Raw genomic sequence first — 21,674 nt, 5'->3', positions numbered from 1 at the left:
TTTCCCACTTTTCTCTGTTACGATTTGCACATAACAAGTGCAAAATACTTGTGATAAGTCTCTAATTTCAGAAAGTCGTTTGCTTGGGTTCACCTGCTAAATAATATGAAGAGCCTCTCTCTAAAAATGGTGAGCATGGGGGCAGCCCGGTTGCTGAGTGGTTAAGTTGGAGCAGAGCTCCGCTTTAGCACCCCAGGGTTTCCTTGCTCCGGATCCTAGGCGCAGACATGGCACCACTCATCAGGCCACGCTGAGGCGGCAATCCACCTGCCACAACTAGAAGGATCCACAACTAAAATATATACAACTATGTACTCGGGGGATTTGGGGACAAAAAGCAGAAAGACAAAAAAAATGGTGAGCATCAAAGCACTTTTCACTAATATAGCAATAACACTTTGAGAGATTCAGCGCTGCAGCATTTCACACAATCAAGTCCCCTTTATTGACAGGGTCATAAAACTACTGCTCTCTATTCCGAGCAGATTCATTTCACATCATAGCACCAGTCTGATTCTCCTTTCTGTTAGTGGTCTATTCCTACCTCTGCTTATCTCTCTCTCGGCCTCCGGAAGACCATTCGTTAACATTCCTTTTGGGTGGAGAGCAAGGTGATTTCTTCAACTCCGCCCCTGACCGCCGCCTCACGGCCCAGGCTCCGCCCCCTAGCCCGGGAGGGCGGGGCGCCGCCGACTCCTGGGCGGGGCTCGCGTGGCGTGCCTAGAGGCGCCGGCGCCGTGACGTGTGACGTTACCAGTTGACGCAGCCGCAGTGCCGCCCCACCCCAGTTCGGACCCCTGTTATAGTCCTCCACTCCTCTGGGTGTCAGTGGCCGGGTCTGGGAGGTTCAGACCTCGGGCGGCGGGCCGGGGCGGCGGGGCGAGAGGGTGTGGGCCCGGGCAGAGGCCTGCAGGCAGTGTCCGGCTCGGCGCTGCTGCTGCTGCTGCTGCCGCCGCCGCCGCCGCCGCCGCCGCCCAAGGCCCTCGGCGTCCAGTGGAGAGAGGCGTGAGTGGTTCCGGGCAGCAGTGGTGCTCGTTCGGGTAAGCGGACGTGTCGGAGTGGGCAGCACTTTGTCCAGCATCTCTGGACCTCAGCGGGGTCGGAGTCGGGGAGGTTTGACTTCGTCACAGCTGCCTGCTGCGCCGTCGACTCATCTCTTATCCTTTTGCCATCCTTACCTGCAGCCCGGGGACCAGTAGAGCGGGTGTCGGAGGTCAGTGGGAAGGTCTGGAAGGGCCCTGACAGATAGCTGGGGCTCGGGTGCAGGAGCGGGCCCCGCCGTAGTGTTAAGGCGAGTGGGCGGCGCCTACTTGCTAGTGTGTGGACTCCGCGGGAAGGATAGTGCACCTGCAAGCTCAGGCTTCAGCCTTGCTAGCAGCACCCGCCTGCGGGAGACCCAATACCGCTTGGCACAGGGTCGATTGACCAAGGGCGGTCGAGCCTTAGAACCCCCGTTTCCTCCCCAGGCGTGGTGTGTTTTGTATTCTGTATTGGTATTTGCTGAGTCCACACTATGGAAGTGTACATTTCAGCGGAAACATCTTTTGGCTAAAAGAAGGTGAAGGGAAGTTGATTTTCCTTCTGCAGAATTTTCGTCGTCACCCCCCTTCTCGTCGCCCTTTTGGCCTTAGTTTTGACAGTAGAAAGTTAGGGACGCTTGTTAAAGGGAAAGAGTTCTTGTAACTTTCCTCTGTAAGGAAATCAAGGTTTTGTAACTGTCCAAGCGTGTAAGTTACAACTGGTTTCATGTTGCTGCTTTCACTCTGTGCATAGCAATGAGGCTGATTTATTCTAAGTCAGCTAGATATATGAAGTGTAAAAATAGATTAATTAACCAGAATATTTGTCTTATATAACTATTGAGTGGTACAGACTTTGTGTGATTATATTATCTCATTTAATCATCGTAGCAATCCTATCATGTAAGGTCTATTATTATTTGTCATTTTATAGATGAGAACTAAAGCCCACAGTCCTAAAAAACAACTTATCCAAAGTCAGAGCTGTGATTTAAACCAGGTAATCTGACTTCAGTGTACAGTCCCTTAATCAGCATGCCTTACCATCTCCTAAGCATCCTAAGAGTTTGCAAGGTGATTTTCATTTATAAACAGTGTGCCAGGTGCTGGGAATAGAAAGGAAACTGAGGCACCATTCTTGCCAGCAAGGATCTAACAGTTTGAGAGAGCAATTTTTTAAAGGCTACCTTTCTAATATGTTTTAAAGGTGGGATTTGATCTCTAGAACTCTTTGACTACCTAAATCATGATCTTTCCATAAGTACAGTGGTTTTGAAACCTTTGGAAGGCTGTAGTTTGGAAATTGTGCTCTTAGTCTAGATTTAGGAGTATTTCTTTTTTGGAAACTTCAAAGAAGGAAATGTAATATTGGACTAACATTGAAGACTTTCTTTGTGTGTGTGTCCCTGCGTGTGAGAGCTTGTGTAATCAAATCGTTTAATCTGAAATGGTGAAACTGCTGATAAAACCAGAATGTCTTGTATAATTGGTTACAATGATATTCTTTTCAGGTTTGTTAAGATGAAACACTGCAGATGGGCCTTCTGAAGATAAAGAGAAGGAAAAACAGAACGTTGCAGACTCTGGGAAAAAAACTTGGGTAAATATTTTGGCTAAGTTTTTAAAAAATCTAATTTCCAGTTAAAGCTCAGATAGAGGAAATCTGACTTTTTGCTTCAGTTGTGGTTTAGTCTGCTTAAATGGTGAAGGAATGGGGGTGGGGGTGGTAGTGGTTTATAATGTGACTTGCCAATCTTCCCTAACTTTTGAACTATTGATATCTGACTGACAGGTGGGTCATGTGCATAGCTTGTGTGTTGGCAGGAGAAGGCTAGTGGAGGGTTTGGTTTGATTCTCTATCAAGTGTCAACTTGTCTTTTCTCTGTTTTGCTTGCTCATTAATCTGCCTGTGTTATACAGGGTTTTGAAAGGAAATGAAGAAAATTAGTTGACTTTTGGTTTGTTCGTCATACAATACTGTGTATGATTGAACTCTATGAATGAGTATAAATGAGAACGAAAAGTATATATTTTTTACTGAGTTCTATGGAGAATAGAAGACATGATTAAGAAACATTTAATTCATTTCATAAATATTGATTGAGTACCATATGTCAGACATTATTTCAGGCTTCTAGTGGTAGAGTAGTGGTCATCATGTCCCTGGAAGTACTAGAGTAGTGAATTTTCTGTATAGAAGGCAATATTGTTGCGAACCCATACATTTTCTTGATTTTATATGCAAGGATATTTTTGGTTTATAAGACTAGGGAAACAGCACTACCCATAAATGAATATTAGTATTTATAATAAATTTTTCATATTATTTTAGTTAATAAAGGGAAGTACTCTTCTAGTGTTACTTTAAGATACAGTGGGAAGCTAGGATTCTTAAAGATTTCACTTTAGCACACTGCTTTTCATGTTAAAAATAGTTAATGCCAGAATTTCATGGGAATTTAAGAAAGTTGACTCTTTAATTTGAGAAAATTTCAAGGAACTTATATATGACAAATAGAAGTGACATAGTCAGATAGGCAGCAGTCTGGATGATGAATTGGAGAGAGATGATATTGGAAGCCTGGTGATCAGTTAGAGGCTATTGTAATAATCCAGGTGGCAAATGAGAACCAGACGTAAAGCAGTGCAAATGGGAATTAAGAGATGGAGATGAATTAGATAGAGGCAAAGGAGATAGAATAGATAGGATTTAGTGGGCTTGAGGGAAAGTGGAGTCAGAATAATTTCTAGCCACTATCATGTTTACGCACATAATTAATGTTTGTTAATATTGGCAGGATAAAGAAAATGAATTATCTGCTATCTGGCTTGAGAAACTGAGTGGATTCTGGGGCCATTTACTGAGAGAGTATAGGAAGAGCAGTAGATTGAGAAACGTGGTTGGAAATGAATTCAGTTTGGGGCTTTTATATACGAAGCATCTGTGACTTCTAAGAAATATTGTTAGGCTCTGGTATGTGTGGATCTGAGTTAAGAAGACCCAGCTTGAGATGTACATTTTGGAGTCTCAGTTTATAGATGTTAGTTAAAAGCAACAGGAATGGATGAGATCAGTCAGGGAGAAAATGTAAGTTATAGAAGAAAAATGAGGATGGAGAGCCCTAACATTTAAGGGTAAGGTGGAAGAAAAACACACATCAAAGAAGATGAAGAAGTGGGCAGGAAAGTAGGAGAAAATCAAGAGAATCACAGAAGTCGGTGGAAGAACTGAGTTTGGAGAAAAGGAATGAGTATTAAGCATCTTTGAGACATCAAATAAAATTAAGACAACAAAAGTATCCACTGGACGTCAATTAAGAAATTGTTGCCCTGAGCAACAGCAATTATAAAGGTGGATCCAGTTCACGCTGGCTAAGAGATAAGGAAATTGAAATAGCCAATGTCATTTACTCTTTCACAAAGTTTGGTTTTAAATGAAATAGAGAAGGGATGGCTAGAGATAGGAGTTTGAGAGAGAATTTTTGTTTTTTAAAGGTGTGAGTGATATGACTGCATTTACACTCTTTATTTCTTGAAGATAAAGATGAATGAGAGAGAATAGTTGGTGAAGCAAGGTCGCTGACCAAGCTGGAAGGGATGGAATACAAGGATGCAGGTTAAGGGGACTTTAGATAGACCTCTATTGAGACAGGAGTGAAGGAGGTGGTGATGATTATGGCTACAGATAAATTTGTCAGAGGCAGGGTGGAGGTTGCTTCACAGAGTCCTTGCTAGACACTCCCACTTATGATAGAAAGAGGAAATGGTTCACTCATGTGATTTCTGACTCCTGAGCAGTGTGGTGTTGCTGACTTCTGATCTTTTGGAAGGGAGGAGGAGAGTGGAGCAAGGGTTTAGCTTAAGATGACAAGTGTGAACCATTAGGGTAGAGATACCTTGCAGATGTCTCACAAAATTTCCTTTCTCATACTTTGTATTAGTTATCTACTGCTGAGTCACAAATTATCCAAAAACTTAATAGCTTAAGATGTTTATTATCTCAGAGTTTCTGTGGGTCGGGTGTTTGGGAAGGACTAGACTGGTTGCTTCTGGCTTAGGGTCTCTCATGAGGTTGCAGCCAAGATCTTAGCTGGGACTTCAGTCATCTGGAGACTCAACTGGGGCCTGGGAGATTTGCTTTCATGCTGGCTCATGTACATGGCTGTTGGCTGGAGGCCTCAAATCCTTGCCACATGGACCTCTCTAGGGCTTCTAAGTGTCCTAACAAGGCAGCTGGCTTCCTCTGGATCAGATGAGCCAAATGAGAGAATAAGGAGGAAGCTGTGATGCCATTTTTGACCTAATCACATGCCACTGTTTCTGCCATATTCATTTAGAACTGAATCACTAAGTCCAGCCCACACTTGGGAGGAGAATTAATTAAACTCCACCTCTTGAAGAGAGGAATACAAAGAAATTTTGGACCTATTTTAAAACTACCACACATCTTCTATCAGTTGTCAGTTTCTTTAGGGGCAAATAAACTTTTTGAAAATATGTAGACGTAGGCCTTATGACCAGGTGAGAGAGAAGTGCAAACAAGTGCAGAGGTGATTCAGTCAGATTTAGCTCACTTTACAGTTTGGCCGTCTTTGCTGCTAATTAAGCTCAATATCTTGATCTGTTACCTCTTGTGGTTATTTAAAAAAAGTGATTACTGACCTTTGCCTTAGGGAGGATCATTTTAGGAGAAAATGCCATAGTGGGCAAAATATGAATTTTTTAATACCAAAATTCTAACATTCATATTAGCTCCTAAACTAGAATTTAGAGCTGGGAGGAAGGAACTCATTTTTTGTAGTAAGGAAACAGGACTAAGAGATAATTACTGACTGATTTCTGTCAACACAAATGCTGTGAGAGGCACTGTAACACAGACTCTAAAGCCTAGGTTCAAATCCCAGGTCAGCCTTGTCTTAGCGGTGTTTGTGCTCAGCTTCTCACTGCCACAGTTTTCTCATCTGTAAAATGGGGAATTGTAAATAGTTGTTATTTCTTTTTTTTTTTTTTAAGATTTTATTTTTTCCCTTTTTCTCCCCAAAGCCCCCCGGTACATAGTTGTATATTCTTCATTGCGGGTCCTTCTAGTTGTGGCATGTGGGACGCTGCCTCAGCATGGTCTGACGAGCAGTGCCATGTCCGCGCCCAGGATTCGAACCAACGAAACACTGGGCCGCCTGCAGCAGAGCGCGGGAACTTAACCACTCGGCCACGGGGCCAGCCCCCAATAGTTGTTATTTCTGATGATACATTTAAAGTGTTTAGAGCAGTGCCTGACACATGGCAAGCAGTGAATAAATGTTAGCCATTGTTGTGGTAGCTATGTTTTATCTTTTTAATGATACCGTTTATCATTTAATCATTTTAATGAGTTAATACCATGGAATGAACATTTCAAAAGTCAGGTAACACTGACCAAAGTGTTTAGAGTCTAAACATTAGAGTATTGACCTTATTGTACTTTGTCACTTTTTATGTATATGTAAAGTTTGTTTCTATTCAGCTCAGTATCCATTTAAAATATTGTGTCGGATGTCACCAGTAGTATCGTATAGGTCTTATCCCCATAAAACTCCTTGAAGTAGCCTTTTTTTGGTTACTCTTACATAAAAGTTCAATTTCTATTGTAGCAATTTTCTCAGCTCACAGGAATTGGCTATTAAATGGATCTGTTGGGCCGTCTGCATAGCAACATGCTAATAAAAAAATATTTTTTTGGACTTGATATGATGAGAATGTTGGTAAACACACGGCCAGTGTCTTTCTCCCTCTCCCCCATATCCAAAGACCCTATTTTTTTGGGTGGATAGTTTGAATATGTATTAGGTGGTGGTTTCTGAACGAAGTGACTGAAGGCAGATGATAGAGAGAAACTTAAGGGCTGGACAGGAAAATGGAAATAATTTTATTACAAAAAATCTTTATAATTTTACTTTGTTGATGCTAACTTTTTAGTGTTATGCCTCCTGGTGTATTTTTAATCAAAATGGAAGTGATATATTGAATTCTTGATTAAAAGAATTAAAAGAAACTTGTAGAGTATGTTCACCAACCAGTACAAAAAGCAAAAACCAAACAAACCCCACAGCCAATCAATTTATGGGATGTAGAAGTGGGAAGATTAAACCTTTCACTCATGGGAATTTCTGTTGCCCTCTTTGTATCGCTGACCATACTAAGGAATATGCTGAAGATAGTAATTAGTTCTGGGGGATGATTCAAGGTGGGTAATATTTAAAAATCATGGTTTCTTCTAGATTTGAAGTTAGTTTTTTTTACCCTATTAGTAGATATGTTTTCTATGGCTTTTAAGAGATTTTTTTTTTCCCACTTTCAATAAGTGTTTAGGTGAACCAGCATAAATTTCTGGCTATGAAAGTGAGCTTTGCTAAAGTGCAACATTTTTGTTGGATGATATGACTTCTTAGATGTTACAGATTCTTCCATTTATAACATGAAGAACCATTTTGGTAGCATAGATTATGATGTTGGAAAGTACTTTACATTTGTTTAGTTTGCTGATTTATACTATTTGAATCATCAGTCCCCATATCTGAATATTCCATCAGTACTAGTTGCCTGGTGACTGTGTACGTTGGTATTTGATCTGCTTCTAAGAATCCTCCTCACTGGTGTTTGTAGAACTATGTTATTTGTATTAACTTAATACATTCTTGGTTGTTATTTATGCCAACTAATTTCTTTTCGTTATAAAATTCTGATATTTAGTTATATATATATTCTCTTATATTTGTAATGAATGAGACACATTTTAGTCATTGTTTACTGCTATGCATTTTATTGTTTTTTAACTTTCTCCTTTTGTTGAAGTGATTTTTTTTAAAGAACGTTAATGATGATTTAGCTATCACTGTTAAAATGTGTTTCTTGTAAAGCACTGGAGGATAATTGTTTATTTTGTTTGTTTAAATGAACAGAATAGGACATTATATAATTTTGATTTACGCATGCAAAGCTGCTGACCATCGCCAAAATTGTTAAGGAAACTAAGTTTGCTTTTGTTGCTCACGATCTCCTCTTTAAGGTTTTCTCCATCTTCAGAAATCTTGGGCCTTTTGTTATATTCCTGGGTCCTGCTTGTTAATGAGAAAAGTAATCAAATGAATTAATTTACACTAATAACACATGGTAATAATTAATGGTAGCTGTTATTGAGATACTTTAAAGATAGCTTTAGGGGCTGGCCCTGTGGCTGAGTAGTTAAGTTCACGCACTCTGCTTCCATGGCCCAGGGTTTCACTGGTTCGGATCCTGGGTGCGGACCTACCGCCACTCATCAAGCCATGATAAGGTGGTGTCCCACGTAGCACAACTAGAAGGACCTGCAACTAGAATATATACAACTATGTACTGGGGGGCTTTGGGGAGAAGAAGAAGAAAGAAAAAAAAAAAGATTGGCAACAGATGTTAGCTCAGCTGCCAATCTTTAAAAAAAAAAAAAGATATCTTTACATTTTAAGAGAGAATATTGGTTAGTGCTCTATTTAAAGGAAGGGATGGTGGACTTTTAGGCCTTGTATCCTGATGGGTAAAATTTTTTAGGCAGAGAGGGCTCCTCAAATTACTATATGCTCAACAAGTAATACCAACCTTTTTATACATTCCAATACTATCTTAAATGTAAAAGTTTATGGTTTTCCTTTATGTGAGATGTTCAGTTGCAGTAAGTACTTCTCTATTTTGTATGTTTTATTTGAGTAGCATCATAGAGTTGGAAGGAGCATCAGAAAGTCATCTGTTTTAGGACATCTACCTTTAGATTGGTGAGTGCTCAGACTCCTTGAGCCATTGTGGAAACAGTTCAAATGAATTAAATGCTGTTGAAACTTCATTTTGGACAAAAATGTTGTTCTGATCTGTTTTCTGTTTTACTTTGTTTGGGGATGTCATTATGCCATAGGAAAGATAAGCAGTCCATCCAGGCAGTTTCTTTGTATTGATATTTACTGAGATCTTTGGATCAGTTACCTGGCATCTTAATTGTTAAGGAGAACATAAATAACTTTGGAATTGGGAACCCTACAAGCATCTCAAGATAATTTGTTACGTATGTGTAGAAACCAAACAGCTGAAAAGTTTTTGATAAGTCTCTATTCTGTAACAGTTAATGCAGATCCAAAAATTTTGGCCTATGGGTAAGCAATGCAGCACGTGTACAGAGTGCATACTTCACAGAATTTCTGGTAAACAGAATGCTGCTATGTGCTAATAGGTGTTCAGTCTTGATGATGAAGAGGATGTGAATGTTAATGAAGTTCAAGGGAAAGCTATAAAGTTGATTTATTTTCCAACTCTTTAAATCCATGTAGTTTCTGTTATAGAAAAGGAACTCTGATCGAGTCCAGAGAACTTTAATATAACGATCTGAAGACATGTGAACACCTATATACAGAGCATTGTGACTTCATTGTTGCATGAGGAATTTGAGTATGATTAAACTTTGTCTCTGATTTTTGTTGCATTTGGAATTGGGTTATTAAAATGTTGAATATCCTTTCTTAAACTCAAGCAAGTGAAAATCAAATTTTCTTGAGGGTAAAGAAGATCATTTAGGAGTCTCTTTGGCCCTGAATACATTGGAAATACTTGCTTATCTTTGGCAATAGCTCATAATTATGTACTTTTTATAATGATGCATTTATTTCATTCTTTTCTGAAACAGGTGTTTATTGAGAGACTACTGTATACTAGGAACTTTGATGGATATGACACACTCAAATGAACAGGGCAAACCCATTCTTTAAGAGCAGCTGTCTAATGGGGAGACATACTTCCAAACTGACAGTTACAATATGATGTGATAACTGCTAAGATACGGGTGGTCATTCAAACTGCGTTTATTTAGCATTATATATATATATTTTGTTTTTGTTTTTTTTTAAAGATTGGCACCTGGGCTAACAGCTGTTGCCAATCATCTTCTTTTTTTTTTCCTGCTTTTTCTCACCAAATCCCCAGTACATAGTTGCATATTTTAGTTGTGGATCCTTCTAATTGTGGCATGTGGGATGCCGCCTCAGCGTGGCCTGATGAGCGGTGCCATATCCGTACCCAGGATCCGAACCACTGAAACCCTGAGCCGCTGAAGCGGAGCGCATGAACTTAACTACTCGGCCACAGGGCGGCCCCCTATATATGTATATATATTTTTTTTTTAAAGGAGGAGATTGCTCCATCCTTTTTTTTTTTTAAATTATTTTTTATTGCTGTTGTATTTTAATGATAGAGGATGCTTTTTTTTTTTTTGAGGAAGATTAGCCCTGAGCTAACAGCTTCCACCAGTCTTCCCTCTTTTTGCTGAGGAAGACTGGCCCTGAGCTGACATCTGTGCCCATCTTCCTCTATTTCATGTGGGACGCCTGGCACAGCATGGCTTGATAAGCGGTGTGTAGGTCTGCACCTGGATCCGAACCGGCAGACCCTCGGCTGCCAAGCGGAGCATGTGAACTTAATTGCTGCTCCGCCAGGCTGGCCCCAGCATTTTCTATATTGTCAGACATTCTACTAAAGATTATTCTAAATATTCCAAATCTTACACTTAATTCTCAGAATTCCTTAGCTGTATAGTAGAATTTTTATGCTCAATACATATCTTTTGAATGAATAAACAAAAAGATAGACCTACGTTATCATGAACTGTCTTACTATGTTGCTGCAAATAATCAAAATCAAATAGATACTTTCCCATGAAAGTTCAGAGTAAGCTATGGCTCTTCATAGCTAGGCCTTCCTATGTCATAGGTAATGTTATATCGACATCTTCCAGTTTAAGCCTGATATAGGCAAACCTTATTTCTGGACTTCTGTGTCCAGTTGTGGGGTGATACCTGTTTTAGAGGAGCGATGTAGCCATGGGAGAGGATTAACAGTGCAGGGAGGTTTTCTTGCGGACCTGTGGGCAGGTGCTCAGATCTCCCAGTTCCTCCCACTCCCCTTCTCTGAGGTGGGGTGGAGGGTGGTGCGCTTTGGGGTAAGCTGTGGTGATGGAGGCCCTCTCCCCATATTTCCTTTCAGCTACCATTCTAGGGCCATCCTTCTGCCAGCTGTTATAAACACTAATTAAAAATTAAGAAAAACAGAAGAGGAAAAGGAACTGTAGAAGGTAATGAGATTAGAAACAAGAAACTGTGAGGAATAAGAAAAAAAAGGAGTGAAATAGAAGAGATTTTAAATGAATATGAACTTGACACATATTTTAAAAATATGTGGAAGCCCTGGGATTCTCTCATTTTTCCACCACCAAAGCTCCCTGTCACTAGGTCCATCCTTTCCTCTGTTCTTCCTGTTCAGGTAAAGGAAATATTCCTGTTTCTGTCAAAACCCAGTTCCCACACATGTATATGCTCTGAATTAAAGCAAGATTTAAAAAAAATCTTAAATATTTTACTAAATACTTTGTGCTTTAAATTATATCATTTCACGTTCTCTTTTAAAGCACAGGATCATTTTTCTTGTGAAAGAAAACTGTCCTCAGATTCGATAGGGCTAGTAACAAATAATTGACATTACTCTCTGGCACTTCTGGCTTTCCCCGAGTACAAGCTGAGCGTGTATCCTGCAGTCACAAAGTGGCCCTCAGTGTGGTGTCACAGGTGTTCAAAATGAGCAGTCTTCATGTGTAGAGGTGAATGCCAGCAGTAATGGGCAAAACATTGGTTGCCAGTAGTAAACATTTATACAGTATATTATCTACAGTGTGCCAGGCGCTATTCTAAATGCTTTATACATATGAACTCATCAACTTTCACTATACAACTCTATGAGGTGTTAGTGTCCTCATTTTACAGATGAAGAAATAGAGCACAGAGAGGATAGGTAACTTGCCCATGGTCACCCAGCTGTAACACTATAGTGTCAGAATGGGTGTTTGAGCCCAGGTGATCCAGTACAAAGTCCTTGCCCTTAATCCATATAATGTTTTACTTCTGGAACAGTACAGTTGGAAGCAGGACTTTTTGATTCTACCGTTGGTTGGTTTTTCTTTTTTTGATAAGTGACTCCTCTTTCTCCCTTCCCCCAGTCTCTTTCCTTTTCGTGTTCTTACCTCCTTCCTTGTTTGTAGCTTACCTACCTCCCATTTCTAGAACAGAAGAGCGGTTCCTCCTTCCATTCTTACACTCAGGGCTGTCAAATAATTCTTGCCGAGATGTTAACTGATCTTTCTGATGTTGAGATGAAAGCTTTGAGTTTGATATTGTTTGGTGTTTGCATTTTAATTTTTTTTTTTTTTTGGAGGAAGATTAGCCCTGAGCTAACTACTGCCAATCCTCCTCTTTTTGCTGAGGAAGACTGGCCCTAAGCTACCATCCATTCCCATCTTCCTCTACTTTATACGTGGGGCGCCTACCACACCATGACTTTTGCCAAGCGGTGCCATATCCGAACTGGCGAACCCCAGGCCGCTGAGAAGCGGAGCCTGCGAACTTAACCGCTGCGGCACCGGGCCAGCCCCTGCATTTTAATTTTTAAAAAAGACAAGCATTTAAGAATGTAGGAAGGAAGATTTGATAGAATGACAGATGACCAGGTTGGTATTTTTGGTTTGGGAAACACCTGTTCCTTGACCATAATTATGAGAGGCCAAGAGATGTGTGCTTGGGCAAGAAAAGCTCCTTTCCCACCCGTAATATCCTGTCTTCTAGCCAACCACTCCCCCTTTTTCTTTTTAAATTATGGAAGTATTAATATCACATGCCAATTGTGAAACATTTAAACAGTGCCTAAGTATCAAGAGTACAAGTGAAAGTCCCGCTTCACTGCTGCTTCTCCTTCCCCTCAAGTGTCTTCTCACTGCTCTCCCTAGAGGTGACCACTCATGGCTTTGCTGTTTTTGCAGCTTAAAAAAAGTATATACATATATACACACGTACCATATATGTACGTGTCTGTGTCTATGTCCATATATGGTGTGTGTGTATATGGTGTATATATGTAATATACATAACGGATAGTCTTTTTTTAAAACATAAGTGAAATACTGTACATCTTGTTTCTCAACTTGCTTTTTCCCTGCTAACATTACATATGTCCTGGACCTTTCTCTATATCATCCCTAGAGAGCTATCTCATTCTCTTAAGAAGGCTGCATATTATTTCATAGTAAGAGTGCACCATAATTTATTTAACTATTTTCCTATTAACGTTTTTTTCCAATTTCCGAGTATGACATATAATACTGCAGTGATTGTCCTTGAAAAAACCTCTGTGCCTGAGTATTTCTGAGAAATAGACTCCTAGAACTGAAACGTCTAAGTCAGAGCATGTGCGGTTTTATACTATCTGGTAAATTGTTCTTCTCAGAGGCACTTTACTCCCATGAACTGTGTAAGAGTGTCCATTTTTGCATACTTTTGCCAGTGTAGTTGTTTGCAATCTTTCTATTTTTCACTTATGTGGCTAGTGGGTGGTAATTGGTGATTGTCCTCAATTGATAGTGATATTGATTATCTTTCTCTGTGAATTGTTGGTTTATATATTTTACTCATTTTTCTATCAGATTATTTGTATTTTTTGTATTGATTTGCAGGGTGGCCTTCATTTTTGAAGGACCAAATAAAGATTTGGAATTCTATCTAAAAGTCTGTAGATAGAAGTATTCGATGTTAGATAGTTTTATTTCCTTTATGCCAATGGGAGAAAAATATACTAGTTTAAATGAAGTATTTGTAAAGATTTTAGGAAGAACAAAAGACCCCAGATAGCTAAAGCAATTCTGAGAAAAAAGAACAAAGCTGGAAGTGTCACACTCCCTGATTTCAAAATATACTACAAAGCTATGGTAACCAAAACAGCATGGTACTGGCACAAAAACAGACACGCAGATCAATGGAACAGAATCAAGAGCCTAGCAATAAACCCACACATCTATGGACAGCTAGTTTTTGACAAGGGAGCCAAGAACATACAATGGAGAAAGGAAAGTCACTTCAATAAATTGTGTTTGGAAAACTGGACAGCCACATGCAAAAGAATGAAAGTAGACCATTATCTTACACCATACACAAAAATTAACTCAGAATGGATTACAGACTTGAAAGTAAGACCTGAAACCATAAAATTCCTAGAAGAAAACATAGGCGGTATGCTCTTTGACATCTGTCTTAGCAGTATCTTTTTGAATACCATGTCTCACCAGGCAAGGGAAACAAAAAATAAACAAAAGGGACTACATCAAACTAAAAAGTTACTGCACAGCAAAAGAAACCATCCACAAGACAAAAAGACTACCTACCAACTGGGAGAAGATAACTGCAAACCATATATCTGATAAGGGGTTAATATTCAAAATATGTAAAGAGCTCATACAACTCAACAACAACAGAACAAAGAACTCAATTAAAAAATGGGCAGAGGATCTGAACAGACATTTTTCCAAGGAAGATATACAGATAGCCAACAAGCACATGAAAAGATGTTCAACGTTATTAATTATTAGGGAAATGCAAATCAAAACTGCAATGAGATATCACCTAACACCCATCAGAATGGCTATAATTAACAAGACAAAAAATAGCAAGTGTTGGAGAGGATGTGGAGGAAAGGGAAACTTATACACTGCTGTTGGGAATGTAAACTGATGCAGACACTGTGGAAAACAGTATGGAGATTCCTCAAAAAATTAAGAATAGAACTACCATATGATCCAGCTACTCCATTTCTGGGTATTTATCCAAAGAACATGAAAGCATGAATGTGAAAAGATATTTGTAGCCTTATGTTCATTGCAGCATTATTCACAATAGCCAAGACTTGGAAACAACCTAAATGCCCATCAATGGATGAATACATAAAGAGGGTATATATATACACGATGGAATACTCCTCAACCATACAAGAAGATGAAATCTTGCCATTTGTGACACTATGGATGGAGCTTGAGGGTATTATGCTAAGTGAAATAAGTCAGATAGAGAAGGTCACATACGATATGATTTCACTTATAAGTAGAAGATAAAGATAACAACAAACACACACATAGATACAGAGATTAGATGGGTGGTTACCAGAGGGAAAAGGGGAGGGAGAAGGAGAAAGGGGTGATAGGGCACATGTGTAAGGTGATGGATGGTAGCTAGTCTTTGGGTGGTGAATGTGATGTAGTCTACATGGAAATTGAGATATAATTATGTACATCTGAAATTTGTGTAGTGTTATAAACCAGTTAGCTCCATAAAAAAATAAAAGATTTTACAGGTAATTCATTTTGAAAAGTAATATTTTTTGTAAAGCTGTTTCTTAAAATGGTGGTAGTGGTGATAAATTAGGAACTTTGATAAATCTCTGGTATGTGCTGTGTTTGATTAAACTGTTTCACATTTTCATGCTTTTCTTTGTATGTCACTAAAATAATAATTGCCACGATTTCTTTTCTCATGTCGACACTAGTTGGGAAATGAATACTAAGGGTTTCAGGAAGAATGAAGAGAATATAGATGAATCATGAAAATATTGAGAGAGCATGTCTTAAAACAGTAGATCAATGTTATTTTCTTATGTAATAGATAAAAATACCATTTAAAATGATACAGTACTTGAAAACAATGTCTGTGTTCAAGGCACCATCACTGGTATTGTGGATATAAAGATGAATAAAATCCCTATTGGTCATAATCCATCAGGAGAAAGAGGCAAGATAGATTAGGTTCAGGTTATGCATCTTTGGCAGGAATATCACAGAAGTGAGCTTCTCTTCTGTTAAGAGGTGCACAATTTTGATTTACCCCAGTGTTGATGGTGTTTACTTTTATCACTTATTAACTGCCAGCCTTTTGAAAGTTCCTCTTTTCCCCTTTGTCATTAATGATTATTTGGGAGGAGTTATTTTGAGATGATCTGAGCACCCTGTTGCTCATCAAAATTTAATTATTTATTTTGGTATGGACTCATAGATTCCTTTTTTTTATTTATTTATTTATTTATTTATTTATTTTTGAGGAAGATTAGCCCTGAGCTAACTGCTGCCAATCCTCCTCTTTTTGCTGAGGAAGACTGGTCCTGAGCTAACATCCATGCCCATCTTCCTCTACTTTATGTGTGGGATGCCTTCCACAGCATGGCTTTTTTGCCAAGGGGTGCCATGTCCGCACCCGGGATCCGAACCGGTGAAACCCGGGCCGCCAAGAAGCGGAACGTGTGAACTTAACCGCTGCGCCACTGGGCCGACCCCAGATTCCTTTTTATTAAATGGATTGTAATCCGTTGCTGTTATTTATTTTGATGCTTCAGTTGTCTTAGATTTTGCCAATGGGAGCCTCTTCAAGCTGATTTCTGTGACCCTTTGACATGTTCCCATTGTTCTTTGAACACTTCTTTCCTTTCTGGAAAACAAGGCTCATCTTGACTTTCCTGCTGTAGTTGTGGAATCAGCCATTTCTTCAAGGTGCCTTGTTTCCTCTTAATAGAAAATGGTTTTTAGAAGCGAAGTTCTCTGCTCATCTTTTTAGGATGTTACTACACTCAGGACCTGTTAATGAACATAAGCGTATACATACACACACATAAATGCATTTACAGCTATATTTATTTCTACATCCTTTTATATTGAAAACCACGCCTCTGGTTCTTATCCAACACCACAGGGTTGATTCTAATTTTCTTCCTTTATATGTCCTCCAACAGTGAGAAACTTGGCTCCCATTATCCTTAATATATTTACTCACTTGATGAATCCCTCCCCCGTACCCAGCGTGGGCTGTCTCCTAGGTGTTTTCCCTCCTTATCCTGCTCCCACATCAACATACTATTCCAGATTGCCATCCTGCATGCAAGCCCTGCTTATCTCTTTGGGGTCTGATGCCTGCCTTTTCGGTTCTGATGCTCTGCACCAGGCAGTCTCCCTGGGCACATGCTCTTCTCTCTCTGCTTATGCTCCCACACCTTGAGCTGGACTGCTGCTCCTGCCAGGGATGCCCTCTTCCTTCTACCAGGCTCCAGCATCCTGCGCCTGACATCTTCCCTGCAAGTATGACCTCGTCGTCACGTTATAGCTTTGATACCTTGAAATAGTGCTGCTCTTCCATAAGCCTCTTTACCTCACAGAAAGACACTTAATTTACCCTTATTGGGCTCTGACATCCCACTCTAGGCCACTGAGACTCCTTTTCTCTCTTCCCCTGTGCAGATGCCTGCCTTGCTCTACTTCACCTTATGGCTTTTAGACTAAACTGTTCAGGCAGGGAAGAGGAAACAATGAATTCCTTTTTTATTCCATCATTTCTCCATGAATATTATGCAGTAGGTTCTTATTATCAGTCTGCAGTCCTCTCCATTAAGGAATTGGCAGTGTACCACTTAAATAATGTGGCTAAGCATATAGCCCCAGTTCAGTCTGGCTTCTCTGTGTCAGCGTTGCTTTGACTCACTTCGTTCACACCAGAATGTCCACTTCTTACTTTAGGGCCTTTGTTAAGTCTTAGCCTTTATTTCTGTGCTTGCTCAAAATATGTTCTTTTAACTGTTGAGCCTTTATCTGTTGATTTCTCTTAAAGGTTTTGCATTAACTAATAATTGGAAAATGTTGGTTAAAACTGTATGATACTGCAGCTTTCTGTCTTTGCGACTTGAACACCCTCTTTTCTACATTCTTTTTGTCTATGGGTTGTTACCGTGGTGGTGCTGGTGATTTTGGATGAGGACTCCAGATCCTTTGGTGGATAGATCACTTACCCTTGGATTTAATTCAAAACAGATCCTTCCTTTATGTGGGGACCTGAATGCTGGGACACATCCCTCATGGAACACCCCCTAGGAGTCAGTGGGTGGTCTCTTCATCCTCAGTGGCGTGCTGGTGATAGATCTGTAAGGTGGTAAAAATAAGTATAGTGGAATAGGTATGGGTGTTGTTGTATAATATGTAAACCATTCTATAATATGTGAATATTTGGTTTTAGATTATAGGTCTTTTCAAAGTTTCTCCTTTTTAAAAATTTTGTTTTAAAAAACCAAAAAAGGAAGATAGAGAAAGCTCATATTGTAAAGTTGGCCCCCAAATTTTAAGTTGCTGGTTGACAGATTTTTCGAAGCTGAAAAATGTGAGAACATTTTTTTCCACTTCTATTCAGATATAATTGATATATAACATTGTGTTAGTTTAGGGTGTACAACATAATGATTTGATATATATATGTGTTGCAAAATGATAACCACAATAAGTTTAGATAACATTCATCACCTCATAGTTGCAATTTTTTTTCTTGTGGTGAGAACTTTTAAAATGGACTCTCTTGGCAACTTTCATATATAGGGTACAGTATTGTTAACTACAGTCACATGCTGTACATTACATCCCCAGGGCTTATTTTTCTTATAACTGGAAGCTTGTGTCTTTTGACCCCCTTCACTGGTTTTCTCCACCCCCTGCCTCCAGCTACCACCGATCTCTTCAGTATGAGAACATTTTTTACTCTTTCTAAACCATGGAAGGCTTATTGAACATCTTTCTAAACCGTAGAAGGGTTATTGAAAAATGAAAACATGAAAACAATTTTCTTTAGCTGTTTGCCCTTAGGTTTTCATATCACTCTTAATAATACACCTTTTGTAATTGAGCTCTTCATATTTTTAGAAGAGATGTTTAATTTGTCTATAAATCATACTTAGAATTTGCTTCTAAATTATTTAGATTTCAACAGCGTGGAAATATGAAACATTGTAATCTGTTGTAGATTGTATCTGCCAGTGTTATCTCACCCAATTTTCAAACTTGTTTTTGATCTTTGAACATAGGATTTGTGGTGAGTAAACCGAAAACATTTTTAGGAATTTGACAAGTCAGTTATACTGAATTTCAACTAGAAGGTTGTCCTCACACATTCTTCCTGTTTTATAATTTGTTTTTTTAGTTTTCTGTAAAAATCACCTATACTATTTGATCTTAAAGGATTATCAACTGTGTAGCTCTCTTTGTGATTAAATCTAGCTTTCGTCCTTTTTCCTATTTATCATAAGATAATTTTGTTGTAGGTAGATTGGGTTAGTCATGTTAATATTGTATTATCAGAGGGATAATTTTCTTTTTCTTTTTGTTGGTGAAGAAGATTGGCCCTGAGCTAACATCTGTTGTCAGTCTTCCTCTTTTTTGCTTGAGGAAGATTGTCCCTGAGCTAACATCTTTGCCAGTCTTCCTCTGTTTTGTATATGGGATGCCATCACAGCATATCTTGATGAGCGGTGTGGAAGTCCACGCCCAGGATCCAAACTGCTGAACCCCAGGCTGCTGAAGCAGGGTGTGTGAACTTAACCATTGTGCCATGGGACTGGTCCCCAGAGGGATAATTTTCTTGATTCTTAGATTATAAAATAACTTTTATTCCTCACTTTTTACTCATTCTGAGTACGTAGAATATTCATACTCATCTTGCACACGTGCACACACACACACATATACATATACATGTGTTCTTCACATGTCTGGTCACAATTTGACAGTATTTTGTAACATCCTGAGCATCTGATAGCAGGAGACCTGTGTGCTGTCCAGACTCTACCCGGAGTGAATCCAGACAGGGAGGATTGTTTCTCCGTGGAATAATGGGGAATACACAGCTGATGGAGGCTAAGAAGGATTAATATAGCTTAATATATAAATATAATATTAAGGGGCAGCTTTTGGGACAAGTCTAGATGAATATGTCTAGTGTAGATGATTAATACTTACTCCTCCTTATTGTGGAGATAAATATCTGTGATTAGATTTAAGAATAATCATGTCCCTCTTATTTTGAACCGGAGTATAGTTGCTGAACCTGAGTCTCTACTCTTACTTAGAATAGTGAAATGAGGACATTAAAAATGATACATTGTCTTATATTTTATATAGAAATGTGGACAGTTTGTGTTGGGTTTTTTTTTTTGCATTCTTATCATTGAAGGAACCAAACTGTGATTTAATAAACTTTCACATTTATTAAATTTATCTTTTTTTCCCCTTACATGATTTCCCTTCAGTTTAATAAATCTCTGATTCTAAATTTAACCTTTGAACTCTTTTAGGCCTTTAGATGCTATTTTGGAAGAACTTCAGTAATGGATCAAAGGAAGAATGAGAGTATTGTTCCTAGTATCACTCAATTAGAAGATTTTCTTACAGAACACAATTCCAATGTTGTTTGGCTCCTCGTTGGTAAGTAGAATATATTTTCTTATACTTTATTAATAGTTTTTTTTTTTTTTTGAGGAGGAGGATTAGCCCTGAGCTAACTGCTGCCAATCTTCCTCTCTTTGATGAGGAAGACTGGCCCTGAGCTAACATCTGTGCCCATCTTCCTCTACTTTATACGTGGGATGCTTACCACAGCATGGCTTTTGCCAAGTGGTGCCATGTCTGCACCCGGGATCCGAACTGGTGAACCCTGGGCTGCCGAGAAGCAGAACATGTGAACTTAACCACTGCACCACCGGGCTGGCCCTTGTACTTTATTGTTTTTTATGTATGGGTTAACAACTGCCAAATTTCAAGCCAGTAGGCTTTGCCAACAGTAGTTTTTTTGTTTAATGTTTCACAAGGTTTTTAGGTATATACAAATAATACAAAACAGTGTATAATTAAATGGCAGAGAGAGAGAGATGGAATATGAGTGAATGAATGAATATAAACAAATGAGAGGGAGAAATACAAAAATAATATGAAGGAAGGGAGATATTACTGTAGGCTATTATTGCCCAGGAAGTTTTTGTGGAAGAACAGTATTTGGTTTGAATTTGAGCATAGGTATTAGAAAGGTATAGGAAGGAAAATAGGGAGGGTAAGATGGGGTAAGAGAAGAAAGGAGGGTAATGATATTTATTGAGCATCTTCTGTGTGCCACATAGCACAGGCGTTTTGCATATGTTGTCTCACTTAATGCTCAGAGAAAACTTATGAAGGTAGGTGTTGTTTTCCTTGTAACATGTTGGGGAATTGAGGCCCATAAGGATGAAATAACTTTCACAGGTTTCACAGCTGTTGTTTTCTGAGTGTGTGCTTATGTTTCTTTCATGACACCACAAGATGTGTGGTAGGTGAAGTGTATTTAAAAGGAATTATGATGATTCATGATTTGTAGGTAGGATTGGATTATTATTTAAACTTTGTGTTCTGTTTTTTCTAGTGGATGAAAGTAAACTTGTAAATTACCATTAATGAAAAGCCCCCCCAAAAGTAAAATGAAGTGCAAAACGTTAATATGAAAGAGAACTTCATAAAAACAGCATTGAAAATTACCTTTTGGTTTAATTAAGAGCAGAATTCTTCCTTATTTCCTATCTGTCCCCTCTCCTGTCACCTAGAATTTCTGACTTTTTTCCTGTTTTATACAACTCCTTTCTTTAAGGAAAACACAACAGCAACAACCAGAAAAACACTGAGCAATTGTTTAATTTACTAGTGGTCTTATGATATTGAAAGGAGTGTGCAGGAACATGATACAATGAAAAGGCCATAGCTCTTAGGTGTTTTAATACTAGAAGCATACTTTTTCAGCAAATACCTCTTGCTGTACTGAAGGGCCCACAAGAACGTGCTGCGACACAGTGATTTACAGTAAAAGTTAATAGAAAAATGACTTTAAACTTAAAACATATTGACATATCATCAAAATAACTTTCCAAAAGAATTGTTCTAGAAATAATTTTTATGGGCAAATTATAGCATTTACT

At 38.9% G+C, this 21,674-nt stretch overlaps 1 protein-coding gene across 21 annotated transcripts in view; it reads left to right on the top strand.

Annotated features, from left to right (window-relative positions):
- Positions 1-722: 722 nt before the first annotated feature.
- The window catches only part of BLTP1 (bridge-like lipid transfer protein family member 1), a 194,760-nt gene continuing 173,808 nt past the window's right edge, over positions 723-21,674 (top strand). For 18 of the 21 annotated variants that reach the window (XR_011537220.1, XR_011537221.1, XR_011537219.1 and 15 more), the window contains exons 1-3: positions 743-1,040; positions 2,531-2,619; positions 20,031-20,160. Coding sequence is in view for 17 of the 21 variants with exons in the window: in XM_070609159.1 (XP_070465260.1) it covers positions 20,064-20,160 (97 nt within the window). In the remaining 4 variants the exon portion in view is untranslated. Of the gene's footprint in view, positions 1,214-2,530; positions 2,620-20,030; positions 20,161-21,674 lie in introns of all 21 variants that reach the window. The other 3 variants (XM_070609158.1, XM_070609160.1, XM_070609157.1) reach the window with 3 other exon arrangements.

This window comes from Equus przewalskii, chromosome 2, assembly GCF_037783145.1.
Source record: "Equus przewalskii isolate Varuska chromosome 2, EquPr2, whole genome shotgun sequence".
NCBI lineage: Eukaryota > Metazoa > Chordata > Mammalia > Perissodactyla > Equidae > Equus > Equus przewalskii.
The sequence above is the reverse complement of the archived record's forward strand: the minus strand, read 5'-3'. Positions and strand labels throughout refer to the sequence as shown.